General features: G+C 35.8%; 1 protein-coding gene across 1 annotated transcript; it reads right to left on the bottom strand.

The window, feature by feature from the left end:
• Positions 1-384: 384 nt before the first annotated feature.
• LOC112797195 (probable serine/threonine-protein kinase PBL18) lies at positions 385-4,314 on the bottom strand. The gene is made up of 5 exons (XM_025840008.3): positions 4,021-4,314; positions 2,353-3,026; positions 1,668-1,925; positions 1,302-1,421; positions 385-1,195 (listed from the first exon to the last, which is right to left on the bottom strand). The coding sequence occupies exons 2-5, from the start codon at positions 2,977-2,979 to the stop codon at positions 563-565; spliced, it is 1,638 nt and encodes a 545-aa protein (XP_025695793.1). The 5' UTR covers positions 2,980-3,026; positions 4,021-4,314; the 3' UTR covers positions 385-562.
• Positions 4,315-15,740: the final 11,426 nt, after the last annotated feature.

Here is a 15,740-nt window from a genome sequence, read left to right as displayed (position 1 = left end):
TAAGATTCCAACTCCTTCCTTCTTCAACTTATGATGCCTGATGTGCTCTACCTCCCAGATCGCCTCCTTCTTTCTTTGACATGCATCATCGGCATGCCATGCTCATAAAACCACTTATTTATTCATGAAGAGTAGTAGTTTCTTTTTCTAACAAGTTTAGGGTTTAAACTTTAATAATGCCTTTTATAGAAGAGCATAATTTTAATAAAATGTTAATATGAGCTATATTATCTTAGAGCTACTTTTTGTTTTTCAATTTCAACGTTGTTAAGAATTTAAGAATATGCTGCTAATTCACAAACTAGATGTTAGAAATTACTCTATCCCGTCGTTATTTTAGTCTTATGGAGAATGGAAAAAGGGCAAAATGCTAACAAGACAATATAAACTTAAAACTTTGCACTATATCTACAAAGTAGCATCCTCTCAACATCACGACTGAGGGATCCAGAAAGGAAAAAAGAAAAAAGGGTGGAAGAACCACATCTTTTTTATCTGCTATAAATTTGTGTTGAACACACCAAAAAAAATAATAAATAAAAAATGGAACAGTTATAGACATTCAAAAACCTTCCACACTAGCCCTCCTAGAGGCCGAGGACGATGACTTGCGGCTCTCCTGCCTATCGAGCTCCTCCAGGGAGAGGGTAGAGGAACATGCACGCGGAGGAAGGAATGGGACTCCGGACCATCTTGGAGGTGAAACAGATGGCGGGGCCACTGCTGGTGGGGGAGACGGCGAGTAACTCAGCCTAGGAGCAGGGCTAATGATGCCGTTAAGACTTGGGGATCTCGACATATGTTTTCCGGAGATTGTGGCTGGTTCTTGAAGCGGGAACCGGCAAGAATACTTTAAATCCTGTATCATTTTTAGGTGTTTGACAACAGTCCTCATGGTTGGTCTCTCGGACGGCTCCTTCTGAAGGCATCTTTGGGCAATGTCAGCTACGGTTCTCGCTGCTTTGGAGGGAAAGCGACCCTTGAGTTGAGGATCCATAATCAATGAGAGTCGATAATCGTCGGCTAGGAAGGGACGGCTCCACTTGACCAAATTTCTCTCTTCCTTGGGGTGACGACTATCCAGATTCTTTCTTCCAGTAAGAAGTTCTAGAAGAAAAATTCCAAAACTCCATACGTTGCTTTTTGGTGTGAGCATTCCTTTTTCCAGTGTCTCCATTGATAGGTTGCCAACAGCCTGTAAAATAACTAAATTCATTAATACAATATACAGGAACAAAATTTAAGGGAATATTTCATCCAGACCAACTGAATCAGAGCAACGTTTAAGTCAAAGGACTTACGGATGAACTGCTCGATATCTCTTCCTCAGGAAGTTGTCCAACGCAACCATACCCTGAAAGCTTGGCACTGAAATCTTTGTCTATCTGTATGTTGGCTGTTGAGAATTCATTATACATTGCCTGCAGATATATAAATCGGCATATCAGCAACCATATCAATTAGCCATTTAACTGAGAACAGTAATACACTAAAATGCCGTTGGAAAGAAAATCGCAATTCATCCTAGAAATAATTCATTTCAGAAAGCAAAATTACTCAGGCACTATGGTACTCACGTCACGATATCTAAAATGCATATGCAGATACAAGAGGCAGACAAGACCACACAGGTTTCTTCAGGTTAATGTATTCAATTCGGCAATTACCTGAAAAGGCCCTTCTTCATGCAAGAAAGTAAGACCTTGTGCAGCACATATAGCAATTTTCATTCTTGTGTTCCAATCAAGAGACGGGCCATCAGATCTCACGTACAACAGGCGGTCCAAGCTTCCATGGTATAGCCTCTCATAAACCAACATTCTTTGTTCCTTACCTTCACGCGCATGAAACCCTAGCAATTTACAGAGGTTTGGATGCTGCAAAGATGCTATAGTATTGACCTCACTTATGAATTCCTTTAAGCCCTGAAAGGAGAAACACACATTAAGATCACGAAAGAAACACGTTCTTTTTGTGGTAATAACGGGAATTAATAAAAAATCTCACAATATAAACTAACACGAACTGACAGTTATGTTTTCAACTAGCAAGGTATTCAGCATTTAACAAGGGTTTCTATTCAAAATTTCAAATGCATGATCAACAGAGGCCAGGACGATGAATGAGGCCAACATTGCTCAAAAACAAGTTGGATGGGTCAGCTAAACTTTGAAGAATATGAGCCTAACACAATACAATTCATATATGGAAAAATATGGCCATTCTCAGATAATACGTAACGCATTTTTTCTCCATAGTGTTGATTATCATGACATTCATTCAACAATCACTATGCATAGGATAAACAACAAATGAAACATAAGTGATACAATTTAAATAAATAATAATTACCTGATTTGATGGGTGTAGACGTGTGACAGTGGCTTCAAACTTCTTTGAGCTTGAAGAAGAATCATCGCCAAAGGAAGCTTTATATATGGTGGAAGAAAGGCATTCCGACATGCATCGATCCAAGGAGAAATTGAGGCAAGCAGCTGCAATTTCCTCATACTGAAAGTTTCGAAGTGACCCTGTAGGTGGAAGCGGCAAAGGTCCAGAAGAATTTGGAGGAACATTAGCTGTCACTGACTTAAAGCTGCCCATTGCGTTCAATGAACTGCCACCCTTAGGAGATGGAAGCGGTAAAGGTTGTGGGCTAGACAAATGCTGCTCCTTCATTGATCCTCCTCCTCGGTGTCTCAACTCTTCTTGTTCCTCATACTCAACCGAAGCCAAAGCATCTTGTTCCGCTGCATCAAGAGTTGATGGAGCAGATAATGCTCTTGTTCTATTGTAAGTCATTTTACTAGGTTGAATGGGTTTAACTCTTGTCCTAAAACTAGGAGGTGCAGATTGGAGCGTGCGAGTATGAGGTTCAGGCAATATTGTAGGTACATGCTCACTGTGGCTTACTCGTTTTACATATGCAATTTGGTCATGCTTTTTCTTCTTGCTTTTCAAAACAGTAAAACACCCCATCCTTTGTACAGGTACTAGGCTGTTCTATAGAACTACTTTGCTTATGTCTGCAAAAAGCAAAATAAAAAAGCAAATAAATAAAATATAACCAAAAACTAATTTAATGTGGTTCAACAGCATATTGTTTGACAATCACAAGAACCAAATCTAGTTTAACTGGATAGAGTTTGGTGCATGGATTAATCAATGAAATAGTGTTACCATCATAAACACCATTGTTCCACAACCCACAACAAATGATGCTGGCATGCATTATGCAAAGGCATAGTTTGGCACCTAATTTTGATTCTCTCAAATTAAAAGGGACTAAGCATAAAACATTTTCCGATCAACATATATTCCTCCTATCTAATCCTTTTTAATGTTGAATCAAGGAAAGAGAATTTCATAACATAAATTACTAATTGAAAAAAAAATAATAACTTTCCAAAATTTTGAGGACCAACAAAGAGTAATCAAATCCACACATGGAGTCATGCATAACAATAATTGAGCAAGTAATATTCTAATAAACCTCAGTGCCAGCTTGTTTTTATCCCATTCCCTAGCCTATTTCCACAACAAAAATAAAATAAAATAAAACCATAAAATAAAATTTCAAGTATTTGGATGTGAAAAAGCAAAAGACATTTTTGGGCAAATGAACCTAACTACCTAATTTGCTGAAACTCAATAGCTCCACAAGAACAGCTCAGATCCATAACATCAAATAAATCCAACACAAAAACAAGTTACTCCGTTTCCTTTCACAACATCAAAGTAAAATAAATTTATAATTTTTTCAAAAATGAAATATATAAATTTCCCAGATTAAAATAACTACATCCTCACCAGAAATTTCACACACAAAACTCCCCACCAAAAAAAAGGCAAATGATGTTAGAAAAAATGAACACGGAACTGAAACACAAATAGTTACAAATAAGCCAAGAAAACAACTCACAAATTCACAAACAAATCCATTTCTTTTAAAAAATATATATACATAAAGATGGTTAAAATTATACGAATCTAAAAGCATGTAAGGGAAATTGAACTAACCGATATGCGAGATTGGAGCTCATGCAAGATGCAAGTCGGAGTGAAGAAGGGGGAAAATGGGGGTAAAAATGGGAACTTTTGTGGTTTTGATTCTACGGAGAAGAAAACCCCCTTATCGAGTCAAAGAAAGCAGATTGGAAAAGCTGGCTGGGAAGTGTGAAGATTTTAGAGAGAGAAAGTGAGACAAGAGAGAGAAGAAAGTATTCAAGGAAGAGAGAGAAAGAGAGTAGGGGAATATTATTTAGAATTTATTAGAGAGAGATAAAAAGAGAGAGAGTTTTTGAAAAAAATAACAGTATATTATTATTAGTTATGTATTTATAAGATAAGATGTCATATTTTTATTAAAAAAATCCTAAATTTTAATATATTTAATCTAATTTTAACGGTTAAAATATAATTTAGTCATATTTTTTGTTTCATTTAATTTTAAAATTGTATTTGACTCTTCTTTTTTTTTCCTTGTTCAAACATCCAAATAACTCTTGATTTTACCGTCTTGCCTTAAAATAAATCTAATGTACTAAAGCTTAAATTTATTATTCGGAAATCTTAATAAAAAATTAACTATGTTCTAAATATTTATTAAAAAATATTTTTTTATATGACATAGAATAATGAGCTCCAATGAGCAGTGGTCAAACCTAACCCAGAGGGACCTCATTTATTTAATTTGAAGTGATTATTAAAGTAATATTATCATCATCATTACAATCAACACACACAAGCACAAGATGTGCTTTTCCCATATTTGCATTCTCAATTTTGCCCTTCTTCTTGCGTTTTTCTTAGGTTCATTTGGATCTCATTTTTTGGTCTTATCCACATCGAAATGACCATTATGGAGCTCTATAAAAAGGATAGGAGAAATATTTTAGAAAAGATTATCATCAATTGAATGAACCCAGTATCCAATCCAATTCAATCCAATTTAGTCGGATAGAATTGTTAATTTGATCCGTAACGAATAAAATAAGGTATAAATTAAGTCTCAATCATTAATCTGCACCTTTTATATATATTTTTTATATACTTATATAAAAATATTTTTAAATAAATATTAAATTAAAAATTTTTTATTAAATATAAAAAATTTTTAATTATTAAAAATATTATTAATTAATAATTTAATATATTTTTTAATATAAAAGTTAATTTTATTTTAAATTATTATTAAATTATATAATAATATTATATTTTTTGATAACCTACAAATAAGATCGAATATCTATTAGATTAAGAATAAATAGAATTAGAATTAAGATATTCTCGATTCGTAAATAAAATAAAAATGAATTTATATAAAAATCTTAATTTGCAGATAAATTTAAAGTTAAATTCAAATTCTATTTTACTATATCTTACCTCTTATCTATCTAGTTATGGAATTCTATAAAAAAAAATAGATAAAATAATTTAAAAAAGATAATCAATAATTGAATAAATATCCATTTTTATTAAGGCAATTTACCTAAATAAATAGAATGGCAGAATCCTTTACCTAAATGTGTAAAACTGATTGTTGTTACGTGCATGTGCAAAAACGTACTCTATGTAATCCGTGGCAACCCACCACGGTTTACGAAACGTGCATAAACCGTGGCAGGTCACGAAAGATGGATGGCATGTATAAACCGTGGTAAGTCACTACGGTTTATGAGGAAAGTGGCTTACACATAAAATCCGGTAACCCACCGCGGTTTATGTGTGTGTAGCTATATAAGTAACTTACACATAATAAATGCCTCACATTTCGTCGATATATCCTGCCACATGAGCGACGCCATTTAGTCGGTACAAGCGATTCTCACCCTCCATTGCCTATTCAAGCAACAACTGCAGCAAAGTGGAAGTGTTCCTCTTCAGTTGAAGGCCAAGCAACCGGTGAGAATTAAGTTTGGGAAGTTGAAGCTATTCAAGATCACCTTCAGGATTAGGTGCTGGATTGTTGTGGATAATCTTAATGCTAATAACTCCATTAGAATCAAGAGCAGTAGCTGCAAGTTCAGGCTCAAGTTATAGATCATAATTCTTTGGTGCTTATTATAACTATTGTTCATTATAATTACAGGATAGTACAATATATGCCATATATATTGCTATGTATTACTATATACTATTTTTTTTATATGGTCTCGGATTGAGATTATTATTTTATTTTTTTATTTTTACTTTACAGATGGAGATTTACATTTTAGGATTTTTCTTAGTTCTGTACTCTTGATTCTGTATTTTTCTGCCATTACTCATGCCCATATTATTTTTTGGTGATCATGCTATAGCTTATATTATATTGTTATATCCTTTATACTATTTTTGGTAACATGCTATCCTATATATATGTTTAATACCTTATTGTTAATTTTTTTATTATTTTTAATGTAACATGATACAAAGTGTACTAACAAAATATTTAATTACAGGATTTTTGTGAAAAAATGTATATAGTAGTACTATCTTTGGAAAAAAATAAATGTTCTGTTTAGATTTTCTATATTAAATAATTACCTTGTTAACAAAAATTTAGACAAGATTACTTATATAGCTACACACACATAAACCGCGGTGGGTTACCGGGTTTTATGTGTAAGCCACTTTTCTCATAAACCGTGGTGACTTACTACGGTTTATGCATGCCATCCATTCTTCGTAAACCGTGGTGACTTACCACGGTTTACACTCAATATTTTTTGCCCTTAAACCGTTGTGACCTGTCACGATTTATGCACGTTTCGTAAACCGTGGTGAGTTGCCACGGATTACATAGAGTACGTTTTTGCACATGTACGTAACAACAATCAGTTTTACACATTTAGGTAAAAGATTCTGCCATTCTATTTATTTAAGTAAATTGCCCTTTTTATTATGAGCAAACTTTGGAAGTCCAATTATAACTTTTCATAACAAAAATATGTAATATATGGTATAAAGTTTTCACAAACTTTTTAAATTTTTTAAATTTATACTAATCTTGTAGGTAGAAACTACTAGGTTTCTCTATTTATGTCATGACAAAGGATTACAATATTTCACATTCTTAAATTAATTTTTTGCTTATAAAACGATCACTTTTATCAATTATATATATATATATATATATATATATATATATATATATATATATATATATATATATATTTAGATGATGTTTTTTCTTTAGCTAACTAAAGTTTCATAACTAACTATGAGTTCAACATCAATTATCAATTATATTACTATTTGTGTATGTATGTTAATTTTTACAAAATTTGATTATATTCATAATTGAATATGTATAAATTAATTTTGAAGTTTAGTAATTTATATTTTAAGAATATTAAAAAAAAGATTTGACCAAAATTTTTTAAAAAGATAAAATAATTTATAACGTATTAAATGTACTAAAAACTTAAAAATTTTTATAATTATACCCTTAATATGTGTTTTTAAGATATAATTTAATTAAAGTTTATTTTTAAATTCATTGTGACAAAAATTAATAATATTTGGATAGTAATACTCAAAATGATTTTTGAATATAATTACCAAAAACAGATTTACTTAAAATATTATTTTGTCCAACTTATCCTTTAATTCTAACTAATTTTATGGCATAATCAATTCTTAAGTGAAATTAATTCTACAAAAGTAAAACCAAATACATGTAGTAATAATAGTTAAAAGTAGAAGCTTATCTTTCCAATAACAAAATTAAAGCCCTACTAAAAATCCCAATCCACTTATCCCAATCCTAAGTGAAAATGGACTAAGCATGCAATTGCTAGGAGGGAACGTAATATATTTTGTTATATACTTGTATTCAACTTCTGAAGGCATAAGTTTATAAAATTGTTTTGGATGTTAAATAGACAATTTGGGGACATCTTGGACATTTCATTTTCAGGTACAAAAAATATTTTAAAAATAAAGGTAGCAAATAAAATGGAAATGTTGGTGGGTCTGGTGACCATTTTGGTAATTCCACCAAACTCCACGACTTTCAACGAAGTTCATCTCGACTGAGGTGACAGCCCAGTCAAAGTTATGAAATATTTTATTATTTCGTTTTCTAATAATAATTGAAAAAGGAGAAAAAAGTGGCATGTGTTGGTCAAAGAGAGCCATCAAGATAGGTCTTTGACTCCGAATATCCACCGCACGATCACGCTATGCACTCAGATCGACGGCGTTAATAATTTAGTGGGGCCCACCTGACATCAACATTGTTCATCTTTCCACGCGCCAGGTACGCGTGGCGAGAAGTTGCAAATTCAATTTGGAGGAGTGGGTCCCACTTGGGAAGCTCGAGTGCCCCAACACAACAACTAGCCTTTTGTTGTTTCGTGTTATCAAGAAAAATGGACCAAAGTTTGACCACCTTAAAAATACTACCAAAAAAATAAATAAACAAAATACCGAGGGATAAGTCACTAAAATACGGAGGGATAAATCAGATAAATCTACCCAATGTAGAATTGGATTTTTTATTTATAAATAAAACAAGAGTAAATAGCTAAATTGGTTTCCAAAGATAGTTCGATTATCAAACCAGTTTCCGTAAGAAAAAGATAATAAAATTTGTCTCCGAAAAATTTAAAATTGGTAACGTTAGTCCTTCTGTCAAATGTTTGAGTAACGACGTGAACGTCTGGCCATTAGTATGACACGTCAGCGAAACCTTAAACGGCGTCGTTTTGGTTCCTCCCCGTTACAACGCTTGGGTTTTCATCCCTGTTTCTTATTCTCTCTTTAGTTACATCCTTCTTCTGAAAAGAAAGAACCTCTGCAATCCCTTCCTCTTAGTTGTTTCTTCCAGGAAGACGAAGCATTGAACGGCGACGACCAGGCTTGACCGACGACGACAGTGTGCTAGAGTTGTTGGTGACCGGTTTGCGACGACATTGGTCAACTGAAAAGGGCACTCCATCGCCTTGCGTGAGAGGTAGGTTAGCTTTTTTTTCTTATTTTGTGAGAGTGATTGTGGTTTTATCTCCTGATCAATGTGGTTGTATTATCGTTGGAAATCTATTGTTACTGTTTGCAATGTTAGGGTTTAGGAGACTGTGTTCAGGCTTACGGTTTTGGTGATTATCCATGATATGACCCTGTTTTTGGATTCTTGAGAACGTTGTTTGTGCTCTGTGTAGCTGCATATGTGTGTGTTAGATTCATTTTGGCAGTTGATGTTGAATATGCTTTGCCTCTCCGGGAAAAAAATTTGCATGAGTTGTGTATGTTGCTGTTTTGGTTTCAGATGGAAGGTTCCCCTATGACCTTTGTACTTCACCATGGCGGAAAGTTCTAAACAGATGAATTAGGCTATCTGTGTTATGAACCAGATAATACTGGAGTATTAATGGGTGTAGATTCAGACACTCTAGACGTTTTCTTTGTGAAGGGATACTACAAGGAGTTGGGATATGCTGAGATGAACAATTGCTTGTGGAAATTTCCTGGAACGCTGCTGGATAATGGCTTGAGGAGGCTAGAAAATGACACTGATTTGTTGGCATTGGTTAAGGATTGCAGGAGGAATCATCACCTCATCAACATCTATTTTGAGCATGTAGTGTCGAAGCCACACGTGGTTGACTATATGAGCGAGGATGATGATGAAGTACTATGTTTGCCAACCATCCCTGAAGAAGCAGAAAAATTGAACAAGGACCACAATGATGCAATGTCCCAAGATTACTGTAAGACAACAAAAAAATCACCTCAGCCAAAAAGAGCCAAAACTCAGCCCACTCTAAAGGCCACTCCTCAGCCCACACCTAAGCCCACTTCTCAGCCCACACGTAAGTCCACACCTAAAGCTACACTTGAGCCAACTCCTCAGCCCACACCTTAGCCCACTTCTAAACCCACACCTAAGCCCACTCCTCAGCCCAACCCCCCAACCCACACGTATGCCCACACCTAAGTTCACTCCAAAGCCCAAAACTAAGCCCATGAAAAATCCTGTCCAGCAGCCTAAACCTTGGACTAAACCCCAGGCTGCTAAAGGAAGTGGTATGGCTACAACAGCCGATAAGATTAGCAAGAAGGTGAAACCTACAACCAGTATAAGATCTGGAAGGCAAGTTAAGGCAACTCTAGTTGATAATGACAGTGACTCTCATGATTCATATGATAGTGTTGAAGACAGTTTGTACAAGCCTCCAAAAGTTGCAGGAGAATCTATATACAGTAGTGACAGTGATAGTGGAGTTGATGGAGTAGAGTCTTTTAGGGCCAAGAAAGTAGATCACAGAGAGAAGCATATGCCTGCTACTGATAGAACAAGGGACAAAGCTATTGAAACTGATGACTCCAGCTATGAGGATATCGAATATGATGAATGCTCTGATGGAGGTATTCTATGATTAATTGTGTATCAGTTATTGAATTTACTTGGTTAATAGATCTGCTTTAACTAATTTTTTTCTATTAAAATCTTGTGGTATTTTCATGTAATTTCAGAGTCAGATGATAAATTTTTTGTGGGAAGAATCATCAGATGGAGATGAATGGAAGTCAAAAGATTCTGCCCATGAGTTAGACTCTGAAGATGAAGGGCCAACTGTGTATCCACATTACAATGACAAGGCCAAATTTGGTGATATGAAGTTTGAGGTAAGTATGGTTTTCAAATCCAAGCAACATTTTATGGCTGCCACTAGAGATTACACTATACAATGGGGTAGGAATATAAGGTTATGTAAGAATGACAAGGTTAGAGTCAGGGCTGTTTGTAAGTGTGAAGACTGTCCATGGGTAGTATATTGTAGACAAAACCCCAGTGATGGTTTCTGGCAGATAAAAATACTAGTTGACAATCACACTTGCGCAAGAAAGCGAAAAAATAGAGCTGCTACATTAGACTGTGAATAAGTTATACGCAAAACTTAGGAAGCACCCTAAGATAAAGCATAGGGAGGTGTATGAGTGGTTTGTTAGGAAGTGCAACGTGAAACTGAATAGTTCATGCATTACCCGAGCTCTTAAGGCATCTAGGAATATAGTTGAAGGGGATGAGATTGCTCAATACGGGTTGATATGGGATTATGCACATGAATTGCTAACTGCCAACCCAGGTTCCATAGTTCAGGTGGGTGTGATTCCCATTACTGATAATCCACCTCAGTTCAAGAGATTTTATGTCTGTCTAGATGCTTGTAAGAAGGGTTTCAAGGCAGGCTGTAGGCCATTGATAGGTCTAGATAGGGCATTCCTGAAAACATTACACGGAGGACAGCTTCTCACTGCATGCGGACAGGATACAAACAATCACATTTTTGTGATTGCATATGCAATTGTTGATGTTGAGAACAAAGAGAATTGGAAATGGTTCTTGGAGCTGCTCCTATCAGACCTGGGAGAATATGAGGCAAAGAACTTGTGTTTCATATCAGACATGCAAAAGGTGAGGACCAATTTGAATCACGAATTGATTTTTAAGGACATTTTTTATTTAATGATGCTTCTTTGAGGACTGTAATGACTGTCAATCTTGTCGGGTTTGACTGTTTGTGCAGAGGTTAATACCAACTATCAAAGAACTCATCCCAGCAGTTCCACACAGATTTTGTGTATGGCATTTGTAGAGGAACTTCTTCAAACATTGGGGCAACGTCGAGCTTAAGGACTTGGTCTGGGAGTGTGCAAGATCGAGGACCCCGGTTGAGTTCGAAAGGAATATGAATAGAATCAAGAGGATTAATCAAAAAGCTTGAGAATACTTATCCAAGTGGCTGAAGGAAGCTTGGACCAAAGCCTATTTCAGTGAAGGGCCAAAGGTCGACAACATTTGCAACAACGCTTGTGAATCCTTCAATGCAAAGACGAAACATGACAGAGGTAAGCCTATTCTGAGTTTGGCAGAGGAGGTACGAAGAATGGTTATGAAAAGCATGTCTGACAATAGACTGAAGCTTCTGAGTTATCAAGGAATACTTGCTCCAGTTCAGCAAAGTAGGCTAGAATCTCTTAATAAGTTATTCAGAAACTGGGCTCCCTACTGGTCGTGTGATGCGAAAGAGAAAGTCTACGAAGTTCAAGGATGGCCTACTAATATGGTGGTAGATTTGGGAAACCATACTTGCTCCTGCAGGTTTTGGCAGTTGACAGGTTGAATTCATAACTGATTTCTTCTTTCATATGCATACCATGATACATACTTAACTGAATGAAATTTTTTTTGTGTGAAATATATAGGAATGCCTTGTATGCACGCAATATCAGCCATGCAAGAAAAAAATGATAAGAGACCTGAGGAGTATTGCCACGAATGGTTGACCATGGAGGCATACAGAAGAACATACTAATTCAATGTTAATCCTGTCAAGGGACAAGATCTATGGGAGAAAACTGGTTCTTCTGCACCTGTTCTACCTCCTATCAAACTTAAACCTGGCAGACCAACAACAAATAGAAGGAAGGACAAGGATGAAGGATCCACTGGCACGAAGACAAAAATGAAAAGGAAGTATGCTCCAATTCGGTGCATGTACTGTGGAGAGGTGGGCCACAACAAGAGAACTTGTATTTAGAAAAAGCAAGACGATGCTCAAGAGAAAGTAAGGATAATGTAGTTGCAGCTTGCAGCTGTTCAACCACCACAACCTGCACCTGGTCTAGAAGTAGAAAAGGAAAATTACACTCAGCCCATACAGACACTACCTGCAGTAGCAGCAGCTACTCCAGATGAACAGACTGAAATTCCTGTTACTCAGCATGCTCAGCTTCCACTGACACAACAATCCCACACCTCAACCAATGTCACTCAGGTTATCTTCCAAAGAGTTTTAAATTGAGCATTAGTTACTTGTAACTGTTTTTTATTTCAGACAATGATGATAACTGTTTGATGCAGACTAAAGGTAGAGGAAGGTCTCCAAAGCTCCATGTCACCAGGGCTAGGGCAAAAGAAAATGCCTCTCCAGGAGCAGTTACTGTATCTGCTAAAACCATCAAGGGTAGCAGCTCCGCAACAGCCAAGAAACTTGTCAGCTTTATGACATTTGTTCCAACTCCGGGTTTTAAACCTCCCAGAAAAAAAGACATGGAATGACTTCAAGACTTGAAGACATAAAATATAGGGCAATTAATATCTGTTATTTTGTCAGGGCTAAATTTTACCATTTATAAACAATGTGGTAGTTGTGGTATCTTCAATAGCCCTGTTTTTTGTATAGTCCTTTATGGTATACTGCTTTCAACTGTCAGCTACTACCTTTTGTGTTACTATCATGTTAAAACAATGTTGTTATTTGAATCTGAGACAATGGAAACTAGTACACCATTGGTGATGTTATGATATTCCTACTTCACTTAATTTTAATTCTGCTTATTCTGATTTGCTTACATTATGTTATGATCAATAACAATGTTGCATATAAATAACCTTTTTACTAGTAAAGAAATATGAACATACAAGGTTTTCACAACAACAGAAAACTATCAAGGTTCACAACATCATCCTTTTCACAATAACTGCTTCACTTCCCACTAAAGAACATACACATAATCATAAAAACCACAATCACAACTATTAATCCAAAATACAGTTGCATCCTAAGTGCTTTTACTTCAGCTTCTAAGGTCATCATTCTCTATGATATGTTATGGTTCAAGAAAGCAGCATCACTCTCCATTTCTGCATCAGTTTTAACTTCTCCTAAGTGCTCTAATCCTTCATACTCGTCGTCCTCAGCCCACCTAAAGTAATTGTAGTGGCTTCCCTTCAGCACAACATCAGGGTACCAAACTGTCAAAATCTAACTCAAATAATTTGAAGTTTCAAGAAGACTACATTCATAACTCACCCGATATCTTGGACAAGCATGGAACAATCTATCAGAATTTTCTCTTGTCCCAGACTTCTTGATCACTGTCTTCAGCCCACAAAAGCAAACTTGGTCGGAGTTCTTCCTCCGCCACCGCAGCGAAGAGCTCGAACCATGGCTTCCGTGTGATTGCGACACTTGTCGACTGCGACCCCCACCTACGCTACCCATCGTGCAATTGGTCAAGAATTTTCTGTCTCTGCAGAATCAATCTCAAGCTGTACCAACAATGGCATTTAAGACGAAGAAGGGATTAGGGTTTACAGACCTAGGACTAATTTGAAACACATATGGAAACATATCTTGTAACCAGCTACTCTGCGCCAACCTGGCATGCTGATATGCCACACTGACAGCCACATAAGCAACAGTTAATGGTGTCAATGACGGAATTAACGGAACATTGACGGAAGGACTAATGTTACCAATTTCAAAATTTTTAGGGACAAATTTTATTATCTTTTTCTTACGAGGACTGGTTTGGAGATCGGGCTATCTTTCGGGGACCAATTTGGCTATTTACTCATAATAAAATAAATATTTTGCTTAGCAATATGCTTATCACTTAATGTATTTAGGATACGTAAGATAAAAAAACAATTAAATATAAATTTTCAGTATTGTATAATTAAGATGTATTACAAGTTTAAAAAATTATCTCAATTACACTCGCCATATATTACAATATATGGAGAAATGACGTTCAAAGACTCATATCTTTCATTTATCATTCAGTGACTCATGAGTGTACGATTACGTATAAGATGTAGTTTACTAGTTAGGACTCCTGATAGACGGTCAGTACATCAGTGAATGTCTAACGGACTTCGAACGATACATCAAGGGGGCGTCCGACATGAGCTTGGTTTAAGGAGTTATTGGGTGTGTTGCCGTCACCGGACTACATCGATAATTTCACTATGAATTGCACTTAAATGCAGGAAACATTCAGAAACCTTTTCGAGGGAGCAAATGAAAAGACAATCTGGAGGTACACGAGAGCATACATAAGGATGCTATTATTGACGCAACTATTCGGTGACAAGTCTGGTACCCGCATGCATATCAGGTGGCTGCCGTATGTGGCGAAGTTAGAGGACATGGGCAAATATAGTTGGGGATCTGCCACTTTATCGTGGTTATACAGGTGCCTATGCCGTGTGGCCAACAAGCACGTGGTAAAGTTGGCAGGATCACTTGGCAAATATAGTTGGGGATCACTTGGCAGGATCACTTAATCATGAAACCTTATATTAGACCAAATTTTCCTTTTCAGTTCACTTGGATGTTGTACAGCTCGCTGGACATCGTGCAGATAGTGCATCTCAATATACTAGAGCCACGACACACAACATTATGGAGGTTCGTGATGGCATTGATCTACTTTACTATCATAGAGTGACATCAGGTGGATTGGGTTCTACTTCAGCTTGGAGGAGTACAGCTAGGGCTGGAAGTGAGCCGAACTGAGTCGAGCTAGACCAAACTCAAGCTCGGCTCACAAAAATTGAGCTTGGCTCACGGTTCGACTCATTAACAATCGAGCCTATTTCTTAAGCTCAAGCTCGACTCACCGAAAGCTCACGAGCTAGCTTGAGCTCATGAGCTGGCTCAAATAATAGAAACATAAATACATAATCTATAATTCTATATCAATAAATTATAACTTATATATTTTAAAAAATATTTAAAAAGATCAATTTTATATATTGTTATCTATCAATAAATTATACATTTTTTATTTATGTCCTACATCAAAATTATATGTAAAAAATAAATATGAAATTTTAAATAATTAAGACCATTAACATATATAATTATATAGTAGTATTTCATATATATATAAAATTGAGTCAGCTCACGAGCTAATGAGCTGAGCTTATCCAAGCTCAAGCTCGGCTAATTTAATTTATA

This window comes from Arachis hypogaea, chromosome 4 (assembly GCF_003086295.3).
Source record: "Arachis hypogaea cultivar Tifrunner chromosome 4, arahy.Tifrunner.gnm2.J5K5, whole genome shotgun sequence".
Classification (NCBI taxonomy): domain Eukaryota; kingdom Viridiplantae; phylum Streptophyta; class Magnoliopsida; order Fabales; family Fabaceae; genus Arachis; species Arachis hypogaea.
The sequence above is the reverse complement of the archived record's forward strand: the minus strand, read 5'-3'. Positions and strand labels throughout refer to the sequence as shown.

Bases quoted from the DNA above. Each gene is read 5' to 3' on its own strand.
- LOC112797195 (XM_025840008.3), bottom strand. From the start codon at position 2,979: ATGGGGTGTTTTACTGTTTTGAAAAGCAAGAAGAAAAAGCATGACCAA. The intron at 1,926-2,352 runs GTAATTATTATT...TTCTCCTTTCAG, and splicing joins GTCTACACCCATCAAATCAG to GGCTTAAAGGAATTCATAAG. The intron at 1,422-1,667 runs GTAATTGCCGAA...ATATATCTGCAG, and splicing joins ATGAAGAAGGGCCTTTTCAG to GCAATGTATAATGAATTCTC.